Below are 14205 nucleotides of genomic sequence, written 5' to 3'. Positions count from 1 at the left end.
AGGACAAAGCCAGATGACATACATAGTGAGCGTATAAACTTAAGAATTTTAAAAGAAATCTTAAAGAAACTGATTAGAAACAAATGAGTTTGTTACCCAAAAATGTTCAAGAACATAATTAGAAAGCAGAGCAAAGAAACTTTAAAAACAAGGAAAACAACTAGAGTCAGAGCATCTGCAAAAAAACAAAACAAAAAAAACCCATAGAAACCAAACTTATATAAAATCAACAGAAACAGAAAAAAACAGAACATAAATAAATAAAAATAAGCAGATTTAAACACACTTAGAGATGAAACAGGTAAAACATTACTGGATGAAAGAGAAAAAGATGTAAATATTCCAAAAGGGGTCAGTCTGTTCTTATAAATTAATAAACATTAAATAAAAATACTCCTTACATACATTTATTAGTGCCACATTATGTTTGTATAACAGAGACATTGCTTTACACCCACATTCTGTTTGGTCACAGTAGACATTCTGTACATTAGTTTTACTGTAACAGTATATTTCATTTCTTTTTGCATATTTCTCCTTGCATGTGAGAATTAAAATTAATGCTGATATTTTTCATGCTTTGATACTTTGAAGCTCTATCTCATCAACACCTTCACTTTAAGAACTTACTCCACATAACTAATAGCATCCCACAGCTAATCTATATGTTTGAGTGATTAAATTAAAATGATTTAATGACTGATGCTGATCCTCTAAAGTAAACAGTTAAGAGTTAGGAGGCTATACTGCTGTACAATCAAAGTATAAGCCTTGCACCTAATGAGCAGTTTGGATATCTAAGTACTTATAACTTTGATGAAAATATCAATATCAAACTTTAGTTTTTAGTTGTTCCCTCCAATAAAAAAATCCCCAATGAGCATCTCAGCAAATTCAAATTTTAAAAAATGTTCTATTATCCACTCAGTCAAGGCAAAATTGGAAGGTGATCGACTGTAGAGGTTTCCATTGGTTCTTTTTCATTATCTCGCTGATGGCTAATCACAAAAACAAAAAACTGTTTCTTGGTAAATTTGAGTTTTACCTTAAAGCAATGAGGTTATTATGTCTAAAAACGAAAGTTGTGTTTTGGGTCTACACAAACATGAAAAGACTGCTGACATGACACTTGTCCACAGGGGAGTCACTCCACAGGGTGGGTGAGGAATTAAAGGCCATTGGAGACAAAGCTAAATGTAAAAAGTGTTGTATAGGGATATTAATAAAAAAGTTAAGTGGAAGGAAAAAGTGTGTTAGAGAAAGGCTTGCAGGCAAAACATATAAGCACAGCCATTAGAGGTTGGTTGAGGATGACATTATAACAGCAATACTTTCCCCACATTTGTGCAGAAAAAGATACGTCTCTCTGTCGATCTCTATTAAAGTTTTCAGACAAAGTGGATTTTTGGATAAGTGTACCTTAAACTATAAAAACAATTTAAACAAGTAAATACCAATGACATTTTCTCCCAGTATGGGCTCCTTGTAATATACGAGTTTGTTTTTTTTATTACTTACTAAAATAAATCCAGTTTTTGATCACAATGACATTTCATCCAGCTTCTAATGATCCTGTTCAGCTCCCTTCATTCTCTTTTTGCTGAGGACAGATTAGTACCCTTAATGAAGCTGGAAAATAAGGGAAGAATTGTGATGCTATAAATGGTTGGCATTGTTTCAGTATCACCAAAACAATCTCTTTGTGTGTAAGAGCTCAGATATCTGCTGATGCATGCAGGAAGTCAACGCAGAAGCAAAGATGCCGTATCACCTACAGGAAAGCCTTTGTTCTGACCTGTTTGTTTTCAACAATGCACTTCAATCCGAGGTGAAACTTAGGCTGAGCTGAACTATATACTTTTTTGTTATGATTTACCAAATGAAAAAGAATAAACCTTGTTGTAGACTTCATTAAACTCAGACAGACTGAGCTGTAAATGACACCCTCAACAAAAAACAATTCATTTGTTATCTAAGTAATCCAGCTGACCCCTATTACTTGTTACCTTCCCTTTTATTGTGTACTGATATTTCTTTGTCATTCATGTTTATTTTTTGAACTTTTTTAAAAAAGCAAAAAAAATAAAAAAATTTTTATATGAAATTTTAACTGGAGAGCAGCTCATTTAAGGGAAAATCGATAGTATTTTAGAGCTGCAAATCTGAGAAAGTTGAATTTTTAAGAATTTTAAAAAGAAAAAGTGTGGAACAGAAAGGCGCTATCATAAGGGCAATGAAGTTTCTTTTTATTGCATTGTTTACTAATATAATATATGCATTCAGATATTTCTGAAGACATATTTCTTTCAAGACTTACGCATTCACTTATTTACATATTGTATCACAACTGACATATCATACTTATATGATATAATATGTCAGTACTAAAAAAGTACCTTGGATATGTCTTCAGACTTGCACACTGCACACTAAGCTCACATTTTCTGATAAGTCTCTTAAGCCGCATAGCAGTATTTCTCAAACAACTCATGCTGTTTTGTTGTGCAATATTCTGTATTTCTACTGCAGAAATGAATGCTGCAGCCTAACTCTGTGCATCACATACATAATAGGCAACCAAATCCTGTCTGCACTGGGAAATAATAATTCTATTATGCAGTAAGAAGCTAAAGTTCAGTTTACAGCATCCAGGCAGTCGGTCTATTTGTTTCTTGTTTTTCATCACAAGCTGTGCTTAGTTCAAGTTTCTCAGGAACACAGATTATAGTTTTTAGAAAATACACCTGCCCTTGCACTGGACACAGGGCATTTCATGTGAGACTGGGTGTTTCTAAACCATGGTAAGGTATTTAAGTGTTGGTAAATCTGAATGTTGTTCATTCCGCTTAATGTGTCCCTATGGTTTCAAATACTTCAAGTTTCTCCACTAAAGAAGAAGAGAATCCAGAAGTCACTGGGCCAAATAAGGATCACAGATTCAATCAAAAGCAACACAAATAAACTCTACATGTTAAACAGCATATGTAGAAATACCCTGAATAGAATTAGTTGCAGATGTTTTCAGAACTATTTAATTTATTTCAAATTTTTTCTCGTCTCAACACCAACTTCAGTGGATTTTATTGGAATGTTTTGTTGTAGAAAAAAACACAAGGTAACACAAAACTGTGAAGTGAAATACAAATGCAGCAAAGCTTTGAAACATTTTTCACTCATAAAAAAGAGTATCAGAAAACTACAATGTGCTTTTGTATGTAACTCCTGTTATACGAATACGACAAAAAATAAATAAATTAAATAAACCTCCAGCTGGTCTTTTGGAAAATAGCTTGGGAGGGTGTTAGTTACAGCTGCAGACAGCTCTACAAAAAGGTTGAGGAGAAGTTTAAAGCTGGGTTAGGCTATAAAACAAATAATCTAAACATTCTAGAGAGCTGCAGCACCAACTACTATGCTAACAAGACGTGTCCTTCCACCGAGGTTGATCTCTGAAAAATCTGGTTTCTAAGATTTTTAATTGTGTCCTTTATGGTGGGTACAGCTAATGTGAGGAGAAAGCTGCTCTGGTTTACATGCAAACTGCTAATTGTCTAGTGAAATATGCTTGTAGATCTTTTTTTTTTTTTTAGCAAAACAAGGATGATGGATGGGACTAAATGCTTGGTCAGAGCTTCACCTTCAAATGGGACAATAATCAGCCAGAGCTAAAAGGAAATGCTTTTGGATCAAGACATACATACATGTCTGATAAAATACATATCTATGAGAACCAGAATCTATGGCAAATTGTGTTTTCTGCAGATCGTTAAATCAGAGCTGAGTACAACTGCAGTTTGCATTTAAAGAGCAATAACTTTGTGAGAAACTCCAAAAGTCTCATGTAAAGGCATAATTGATCAGCCGAAAAACAGACCACGGTATGTTAGACTGAAGGTCCAGCTGTATAATCAAGTAGTCAGCAGGGTAGGAGCACCACAGGGGACAGTACTCTCTCCATTCCTTTTCACTCTGTTCACATCTGACTTCCAGTACCAGACAGAGTCCTGTCATCTGCAGAAATAGTCAGATGTCTCTGCAGGCATTGGGTGCATCAAGATAGACAAGAAACTGAGTACAGAGAGCTGGTGAACCGTTTTGTGGCATGGAGTGGAAACAGTCTTGTTATCCTGAATATTAACAAAACAAGGGAGATTACTGTAGATTTCAGAAGAAACAAGAACAAGTTGAATCATATTAACACCATGGAGAACAAAGTGGAGGTGGGAGAGGAGTATAAATACTGTGACGTTTACCTGGACAACAAACTAGACTGGAGACATAACTGTGAAGCCCTCTACAAGAAGGGACAGAGCAGAATGTGCTTCCTTAGGAAGCTTATGTCCTTCAGTGTCTGCAGCAAGATGCTACATATCTTCAATGTCTGTTGTAGAGAGTGTGATCTCCTCTGCCATCATCTACTGGGGTAACAGCATCAGGGCAAATTACTTAAATAACTCAAAAAGCTGATATATAGCTTGTTGAGTCGAGGAACTCCCCTGGAAACTTATGGAAGTAAATCTGTGTCGCTGGGATTTTAATTAAAAATGCTACTGAAATTTAAATGTCGTATGTTTGTACTTACTGTTTAAGTGTTAAAATACATTCAGAACACATTCTTGACCTAAAAAAAATTCATTGTCATTATTTCTACACAGTTGAAATTTCATTTGTTATTTTCTCTTCAAGCTAAAAATTCACATTACTATTTACAACATTTAAATTTCAGTGGCATTTTTAATTCAAATCCCAGCGACATAGATTTACTTCCATAGAAACTCAGGAGATTACTTCACAAAGAAGAATTCTTCATAAAAGGAAGAAAAATATGAACAACAAGGAGCATCCTCTTCAGAAGATTTTTAAATAACATCAACTTGTCTTCATTCAGAGGCTTCTCCAGATCTGGAAGAGAATATCCTTCCTGCCTACAGCTATCAACATCTACAACAACTCTCCCATCAAATAAATGCTGCAAATCCTGCATCACTTTCCCTTCACTTAAAAGTTCTGCGGCATTTCATGTTTCCATCACAGAAAACCCCCAGGAATTGAGAAAAAAGATATTTAAGGGACAAATAAAAAAATATAATGTATGGGCCATGTTTCTATTTTTACATCTTTGTAGGTCCCTTATTTTTAAAAAAATGCTAAAGCTTAATCTCCACTTGCTGTTAAAGAACACTGGGGAGAGATTAATTCATCAGACTTTAAATTGTATAAAAGAAATGAAGACTAATGTAAATAAGCTCTGTCTGCTTCATGTCTCCATCTAGGCTGTCTGAAAGATTAATTGTGACTTCTCAAGGCAAATGAAGAGAATCTATGAGTGATGATAACATCCTCCCATAAGTTCTGTAAAATGAGATATATTGTAAATCCTATAGAGCTAATTGAGTGTTTATAGAGGTTTCCAGGAGCAAGACAAAACTGCTGCTGGCTATCTCCACTGACACACTCACACAAACTATACTGTCATGCATTATAGCTTTAGGTTCTCTACATTCTGAAAGGTCAGCATTCCACAAAGTCCTGCTTTAACGGTGACTGTGACAGCAGTGTTTGCTGCTCGATCAGTGTGTTCCCTTGTTCAAGTTTGTGGCCTCTGTTGCTGAAACAGGGAGCAGATCTGTTAACTAGTCTGGCAATGATCTAACTGACAGACTCTAGCTGTTTCCTGAGAGTTGAGTTTTAGCAGGAACCCAGCTGAACTCATATGGTTCCTGTGGAACCAGCAGATCTATGTCCAGTCTCTTCTGCTCTTTATCGCTGTCAACAGTCCTATAACCGAGCCTTGACATGGCCCCTTTACAAATCTCCTGAACGCGTTTGACCTTGTTATAGGGAAGCGAGGTGCGCCATGCCTGGGAGACATCAGCAGCATTCCTAGAGGTGATCTGAAAAGCCTCTTTCCTGCTGCCTTTCCCCTTTCCGTGGGTTACTCTGTAGATCCATTCCTCCATCTCATCGGTCATCTCTAAACCTACAAAGTCATAAATATCATTGATCTCCTTCAAAGGGTTGCGTGCAACGTCTTCATACCGGATCATTTTGTAGCGACCCTTCAGAAACGGAGGAGGCTTCTGCATCGCCCTTTCATTGATCCGAACATGGCTCCTGCAAATCTCCTGCATGACTTCATACTGCACGTTGGCTGCTGGAACGTTTCTCTGCTCCAGGACAATGGCGTTATCTCGGTCAAAGGCTTTGGCTGATTCCTCTCTCGACCGCATCACGGCCCGGGGGTCTCTAATGAGGTGAATGATGCGGAGGTCCAGGTTGGGATCTTGCAGAAGAGGATAAAGAGACTCCAGCTCAAAAAATCTAGTTTCTTTTATAACCACATGACTGTAAGTGTGACATGCCTCCTCCACCTTCTGAAAACCTGAAGAATCACATTTTTTTTGGCACTGAGTCTCATTGCTTATCTGTGTGCGTGGTGTGAGGGGGCAGGCTGGGGGCGAGCACAGCGCCCGACTCTGGTACCACATGAACAAGGTGGAAACATTGTAGTTTTCTGGCATGTAGGCATCCATTACTGAGAAGTCACACTGGTACAAGCTCCGCATCAGATCCCTCACAGCCATACGGAGAACTCGTGCACCAGGTTTCTGCAGTTTGGTCCACACGTGCCAACCGGGCTCCATGAGATAGAAAACAGATGGGTGCTGACTGAAAGCCTGACCCAGGAAGGATGAACCTGATCGCCATGACGACAGCAGCAACACATGAATTTTGCCTTTAGGGGGAACAGAGTCACAGGGGCTTAACTGGATGTACCAGTTGCAGAACATTACCACTGCTGCCCCTTGCAGGACAACCAGGAGAATCATAGTGTTGAAGTTAACTCTGCAGCGGGGACTCATGGCTGGAGATCACTGCAGGTTTCAGGTGCAGAAGACCATCAGATTTTTTGCTCTTCTCTGCAAAACAAGAAACACAAGAAAAAGAGAAAGGAAGACCGATTTTATGATGGGGTAGTTCATAAAAACAAACAAAAAACAATGATTTCTTTGCTTGTATTTTTTTTTTTTGAAATATGACAGATTTTTCTTTCACCTATCTAAGTTTTATTTACTTTCATTTCATTATTTGTATTTTATTTATGTCATTACTTCACTATGCAAAATAACGCAGTCATGTGCAATAATTGTCATTTAGTACTGATCAGCAATGTAAATCATAAATCCTACTGTGATCCTTATTTTATTCTTATATCTCATTTAAAGAATTTTATAAAGTAATTGTGATTCTGATTGAATGAAAAAAGACCAATAAACACCAAACCATCCTGACAACTCTAATGGCCCTAGTTCATTTTAGATTATATGAACTGAATACTTTACAGTGACAATTCAAATGCGGAGCAATTAATTTTGGAAAGTGTGATGGAAATTAAGTTTTTAAACATATTGAATGGACCAAAATAAGGATAAATGAATAAGATCAGTAATAATAAAATAAGAACACCCCTGTAAATCGATTATTTGTCTTAAGGCTAATTTATACTAAGAAACCAGGTTGTCTTTTCTTCTAAACCAATAGCCAAAACACATCCATAATTTGGTGCTCTGATATGGGATTTATAGTTCTGAACCCACAAGTTGTAGTTCTGATCCGTAACAGCTCCATAGAGCAATGCAGTGTCATATTAAAACATTACAGGATGTATTTTACTCACAGCACGAAGGGTGGATTATTAACACCTCCTTTTCTTTTATGATGCATTTTGGGAAGTTTTCTGTAACATCATCGATTAATCAGTCTCACATAGAAAGTGATCCACCGAGTCATCCTGATCCCACAGTTGTCTAAATGTGCTTGCTTTAGACCAGGACGTACAGCAATAAACATCCCCTGAAAGTTCTGTATCTGAAAAACTAAACAGCACTATATCAAAAATATATATTTAAAAAAGGCTGGGAGACACGCCTCTTTGACTAACACAATGCAGCTTAACCAGATTGTAAAACTACAGCCAAAAAAACTGGCACCAAGTCAGAAAATAAATTTAAAGCTCATATTCAAATATTTGCAGAGCTAAGGAAAAAGTTTTACAACAGTTTTACAATTCTGATATAGAGTATGTCAAGGGAAGATTATTTGAATAGCACAATTAACGTAATGAAATTCAAAATGCTCTACATGAACAGAACTTAAGAGTAACACAGGAAAGTACACTGAAGTTGCAAATTTAAAGAAGCTTAACAGTAGAAGTCCCAGAGAATTTCAGTTTTCATGCAAGCCCCCCCCTCTCCACTTTTAAAGTTTGTGTATTCACTCTGTCTTGCTAACTGTCCCGATTGTAATGCAAACAACCTGTGGTATGACCAGCCCTTCTACATCAGACTGGATAAAGGCTGAAACAAAGTGGCATCCGAACAAAAGCATGCTCCAAACACTTTTCATTACCTTCGCCTGCAACATCAGACCTTTTTGCAGGAATATATTGATCAGTCATATCTAAATCTTTTATTTAGGCAAACCTATTGAACATACCAGATTAATCCGGAAAAGCCGAATTTATGAATATGTTGCCAACTTTACTGCAGTCTCACGATGCTGTCTCGGCTGCCGCGTAAGAGAGATCCGCTACAGCGGAGGACAGATCGCTTGAGTTATATTTGCCCCCTAATAAATAGGGCAGAGGGTCATTATTATATAAATATTCTTGCTTTCCCTCTCCACAGCGTTCCAGCTCATGCAGCTATTTTCATTGTGCAGATCAGTTATCGTCTGATCGCTGCGCTGGTGGCACCGATGTCTGAAAGCATTCCGGTGTTGGCGACATTGATGATGTAGACCTAGTTATATTTAATTACAAATATGATCCCCCCCGCTCTCAGGTATAACACTCTCCATCAGAGAGGCTTGAGCTAAAAACGAAACTGAAGGTGGTTCTCCAAAACTGAAGGGTTTTTCTTGATGCTTACTTTGGTTGTCAGTTGTCTTCTTTTTGCTCCATTTCACAAAACAGGTTTACTGAAAACTACGTTTTCTAAACCTGTAATATGGGAAACTCTGAGTTTTCTGTTTCAGCAAGAAAGTTTACCAAACCTCTCTTTCAGTCACGGTAGTAACATTCTTCCCAGAGTTAACCTGGTCACGAGCAGGTTTTCTTCAGTAAACTCAGTGTTCTCTGTCTCCGCTCCCCCTACAGCCAATCACGTTGTTTTGATTCCTGATTTTATCACATTTTTGTCATATTTTTGTGCATTAAAAGAAAAAATAATTCACTAGGTCCGTTACACACATTAAGATTTAATAGCAAACATTGCATGTCCGTTTCATGAGGATCTTCTTAAAGAATGATAGGCACTTTTTTACAGAGAGTTAAATATTTATAGGAAGAGGATTCTACAACTCAGTTGACAAGATATGAGATTAATTCATTTTGGATTGTTTAATAAGAAAATGTTATTTTTATTCATTTTTACACTACATGAAGAGCTACTGAAATTATTTTCCGATTACACAAACATAGATTCATTAATTCTCTGGGGGGAAAATGAATTACTGTATGGTTAGGATTAGGATTCACTCCATGATAGCAACCTACTGAGCCTACTGGCACAATCTAAAGCCATTCAATGGAACTGATCATTGCTAATAATGACCATTTATTGGGATGAAAACATCCGAAGAGGCTGAAAACAATTGTATTTACTGTATAGTAGAAGACATGATCCAAATGAGGAAGAAATGATGATGAGATGATGAACATATTCCATCTATTAGAACCTTTTCAGACTTAATCTTCACCCATTTACAGATGATTTCACCAAAATAGATACCAAATAAACCCATAGCCTAAAGTTATTGTGGTCACAACAGACCGTGGTAAGCGATTTTCATATGTATTAGTTTTACTGAGATTGCTTTTCTTCTCCACCTTCGCTGCGTGTATGTGAGAGATTGCTGCAGAGGCAGTAACACAATGCAATAGAGGTTTTGCTGTCGCTGAATGCTCATCCAGGAGCAAATCTTACAAAGTCACTGACTGGATGCAGTTAGTTGGTTTTCCTTAATAGAAACTTTTACCAATCCTACTGTATTATAAATTGTCTATGTAAAGTGCCTTGAGCTGACATGAATGTGAATGAATAGGCACTGCATAGAAATGATGACCACAGCAAAAACCTCTTTAGTAAAAAAAAAATACTGAGAATCCAAATACTAAGTCTAAATAACAGCAATATAAAAGCACTTTATACAGTATGGGATACAGGTAACATAAATGAAGAGTGGTCATTCAATTATCCTGTGATGAATAGGCATGCATGGTGTTTAAACAGGTCACCTACTGAAATCAAATACATTCCCAAAAACACAAAGGGCCTTATCTTCAAATATTCCAAATAAGGGGCGTTAAATTGCAAGTGCATTTTTTTTCTAGTACATACAATAAATTGGGTGTGTTGTGGCTGATCAACAAAGGTTGCTAAGCAATTGTGCAGATGTGCAAGATGTGCAAACCGGATTCAGCTCCACCCATTAAAATAAGCATTTTACATGTTCTACAGTCAGTTTGAGAGAGGGAGCAAAACAAAGATAAGTTTCAAAGTCATGGAGAATAAAGTAATAATAATTATTATTATTGAAAACAACAAAATGATAATATCAAATGATATTTATAATCCAATCACTGTGCACCTTCTTTGAAGATCTGCTCCGTGCCTACAAACACACACTTGCATCTGTTTTAAGACATGCAAAGTTTAGACCCAAAGTGTTTTTAAGCTGTTAAAACCTTTTCTTTGTTTTTGTGTTTTTTATAATAAAAAAATAAGGAACATAAAATGTTTAAAATTATTTTCAAAAACAACCAATGTATCAGATGAGATATTTGGAAGAAGATTTGCACATTTTTCCAGACATTCCAGAACATTTCCAGAACACTTGACCAAACATGGAACCATAGTATAAAGAGTAAACATTAACCAGAGTATGTCCATGCAGTTTCATTTACTGTTATTCATGTAAACAGGCCTCGCTTTATCAAAATACGTGTCCTTGGACAAGGTTTAATCATTACTCTGGCATGATGGCATCCTGCATAATAACTCTTGTTAATATTGCCACCTCTCCAGATAAAACACACATATTAAACAAGCTTTACCTGATCGTATGACTTTGCTTAATAATGCTTTTCGAAACAAGACTTCATCCTCAAATAGGTGATCAATCTTGTTTTGTAGCCTGAAGACTACATAGTTTGGCCTACATTTAGTTAATGCAAAGGGGAACAATTTCTTCTAGTCCTTTAAAATATAATTTTACTGACACTGATTGCAAAATGCTGTCACATGCTAAAACAGTGCTAATGCACTGACCTGTCTTATAAAAAGAACCGTTCCAGTAATGGTCAGATACACATTACTTTAGTTTAACTTTTTCTGACGAAAAGCTCAGGTTGTGCTCTGCTCACAGTAATGTCTAGTGGTGAAGTAAATCATTCCAAGGAGAAGTTTCTGTTTATCTATATATTAGTCCATCTCTGCGCTTCTGTATTAGAGCATAGAAACAGACCAATAACATCTCTGCAACAAAGCCTACGCATCCTGGTCATAAACTGTTAAGATGCTTACCGTCATGTCAGCAATGCAAATCAATAATTGTAAAACCCAGGCTATATATCCCCTCATAAACAACCCCATAAACAAGTTGCAGTGGACATAGTCAGCTCTGCTCAGAATCATATTAAACATAGTTGCACATAAACTTTTTTTTTAAAGAAAAATAATTGAGCATAAGAAAATATGTTTGATGTGTTTACTTCAGGAATCTCATCCAAAGTTGAAACACTGATATTTAAAGTCTGTTTGCTGTAAGCTAGTAAAAACTGATCATTAGCCAATAAAGCTGATTCTGATTCTTTATGCAAAGAAAGCTTCCAAGAAAGAGGAAACAAAACTGAATTAACAATAGCCCAGTGTTGATTTTATAAACTGTTGAACTGCAGAAGGGGTTTTGATCCAAATCTATAAAATCTGACACTTCTTCTTTTAATAATAAACATGCAATTTGTCAAACATGACAAAATATAATAATAATAATTGGATTTAGTAGACTAATAGGAGATTTTCTGGGCCTTATCTTTTTTTCTATCTAAAGAGCCTTTTATACAGGACACTTGGCCACTTTCTATTGACTTGTGTATCAGCATATTTGAACTATGACCACATTGTGTGTAGAACCTCCTTTAGATTTGCTAGGCGCAGTGCATTAATTGCATCCTTAGGTGGAGTTTGCCAATGGAAATAATGGATTTCAGAGAACTGAGGTGTTCTGAAAACCCCTAAAAAAGCTTTTTTTTGTAAATGAAGAGTTTAAGCTGACCCGCATGCATGCTGTGGCTAAAGGTTTGCTAAGATGGAAAACCTTTGTAATGCTTTTAATAATACACTTAACTGGTCTTTATTTTTTATTCATCAAGATCACTTCAGAATGTAATGGACATAGAATCTGTATGATTTGGTAGGATATACTAGTTTTCCTTGAGACGATATTTGTCATGAACTGGCTCTATATGAAGCACTGCTTTCAGCGTATTGCAGTTGTGATATTTCCCACAACACTATTGTCAAATGTTGTTCTGCTGGACCATGGTGGAGACTGAAATGCTGAGGAAAGATGTTGCAGTTGAAGAGAATTTAATGAATCGATAAAAAATATTGTGAAACAACTGCAAATGGACCCATTTTGAAATTCTCCCCGGACATTTTTTTAGGTATGAAAAGTAGGACATGTCGGGGGGAAAAAATGACGTCTGGACATCCTAATTCAGACTGATTCTCTAACTTTTAGCTGAGCCCTTTGTAAATGTTTACGGGAACCATATACTCCTGAGAAATGAATGTAAAGAATAGACTCAAGACCGTAGATCAACTCATGCTTTGTGAAAAGAATATGTTTTAAAGAGCCTTGCCTAACAGCCAATCATTAACTGTAACCACCAGGCTCCAGCTCACAGAAAGAACTATTTTCTTGAAGGTTATAAGCTCTGATTATGGGTGTAGCATACTATAAAAGCCTCCTAAACTTTATTTTTAGAAAGGTCGTTCATTGTTTTTTGGCATCCTCTTATATTTAAATAAGGCATCAGTGAAAAACAAAAACTACAGACAAAACAATAGAGATAGCTATTTGTCAGCATCCTGCCATAAATGTATGACTAAGGAGTCTTCGGTGCTCTACTGAGAATAGGGGTGCATGTTGTAACATGGACTGAACTTAAAAAAAGAGAATGCAAATAAAAAAATGATCATAAAATAAAATCTAGATTTGACTTTGCCGCAGCTATGGCCTTGCTATCATTAGGCCAGATCTTACATCACTGTCATGTCTTCCTGTTTCACTGTGTTATATCTGCTGGAACAATGTGGCCCTCTACTGCCGCTAGTTTAATATACTACGAAAATTTATTGAATGGGATTATCAATTCAATATAGCAGCAGATTTAAAGTTGTAAAAATTAAATTAAAAATTAAACTGTGGGTGAAATGTTAACATTGCTCAAAGAAGATACAGATGGGAATAACAGATTGACATCAAGCTGTTTTATAAAAGCAGATCTTGGAGTGTTTCAGACTTTTTTACTAACCTGTACATAAAAAAGTATGATTATTATTATTATCATTATTATTATTATTATTATTATTATTATTATTATTTATTTAGAACAAATGTTAGAGGCCTCAGCGAACACAAACTGTCTGTATGTCTTTATAACAATGGCAAAAGTCCCTAGCATGTTTCTTTTTTTGTTGTTTGTTTTTGTTCAAAGTTTAATCACAGTCTGTAATGTGCCAGACTTGCAGGCTCTCCTTAAAGCTAGAGCTAAAACCACCCAGTTAATGCCAATTTAACTATAGTCTCTGACTTAAGGTTTTCTATCTATACATATAGATAGCTCTATATTTTGCAATATAAGACCAATTTGATAAACATAAACAAATATAATAAGGGTTGAAACTAACAAATATTTTGCAAATCGATTGATCTGTCGATTATTTTTTCGATTAATTGATTAGTAATCGGATAGCCAAAGTTTCCTTAAAGAAGAATTTTTATGAAATTAAAACAGGAAAAACTAAAACTTTTGCATTTGAGGATTTCTGGATAGAGCATACTGACAGATAAAAACTTTTTTTTTAATATTAAATGCAACATGTTTATATATTTTTTAGAATTTTAATATAATTACTG

The 14205-nt window shown here is 35.9% G+C and overlaps 1 protein-coding gene across 1 annotated transcript in view; it reads right to left on the bottom strand.

Moving 5' to 3' along the window:
- Nucleotides 1-4831: 4831 nt before the first annotated feature.
- The window catches only part of LOC107099698 (carbohydrate sulfotransferase 6-like), a 21714-nt gene continuing 12340 nt past the window's right edge, over nucleotides 4832-14205 (bottom strand). The window contains exon 2 of the mRNA XM_015397928.1: nucleotides 4832-6920. Within this exon, the coding sequence (XP_015253414.1) occupies nucleotides 5664-6863 (1200 nt within the window). The 5' untranslated portion in view covers nucleotides 6864-6920 and the 3' untranslated portion in view covers nucleotides 4832-5663. The remainder of the gene's footprint in view (nucleotides 6921-14205) is intronic.

The sequence above is a fragment of the Cyprinodon variegatus genome, unplaced genomic scaffold (genome assembly GCF_000732505.1).
Source record: "Cyprinodon variegatus isolate N-32 unplaced genomic scaffold, C_variegatus-1.0 Scaffold898, whole genome shotgun sequence".
Lineage (NCBI taxonomy): Eukaryota > Metazoa > Chordata > Actinopteri > Cyprinodontiformes > Cyprinodontidae > Cyprinodon > Cyprinodon variegatus.
This window is presented reverse-complemented; position numbering and strand designations above follow the sequence as displayed.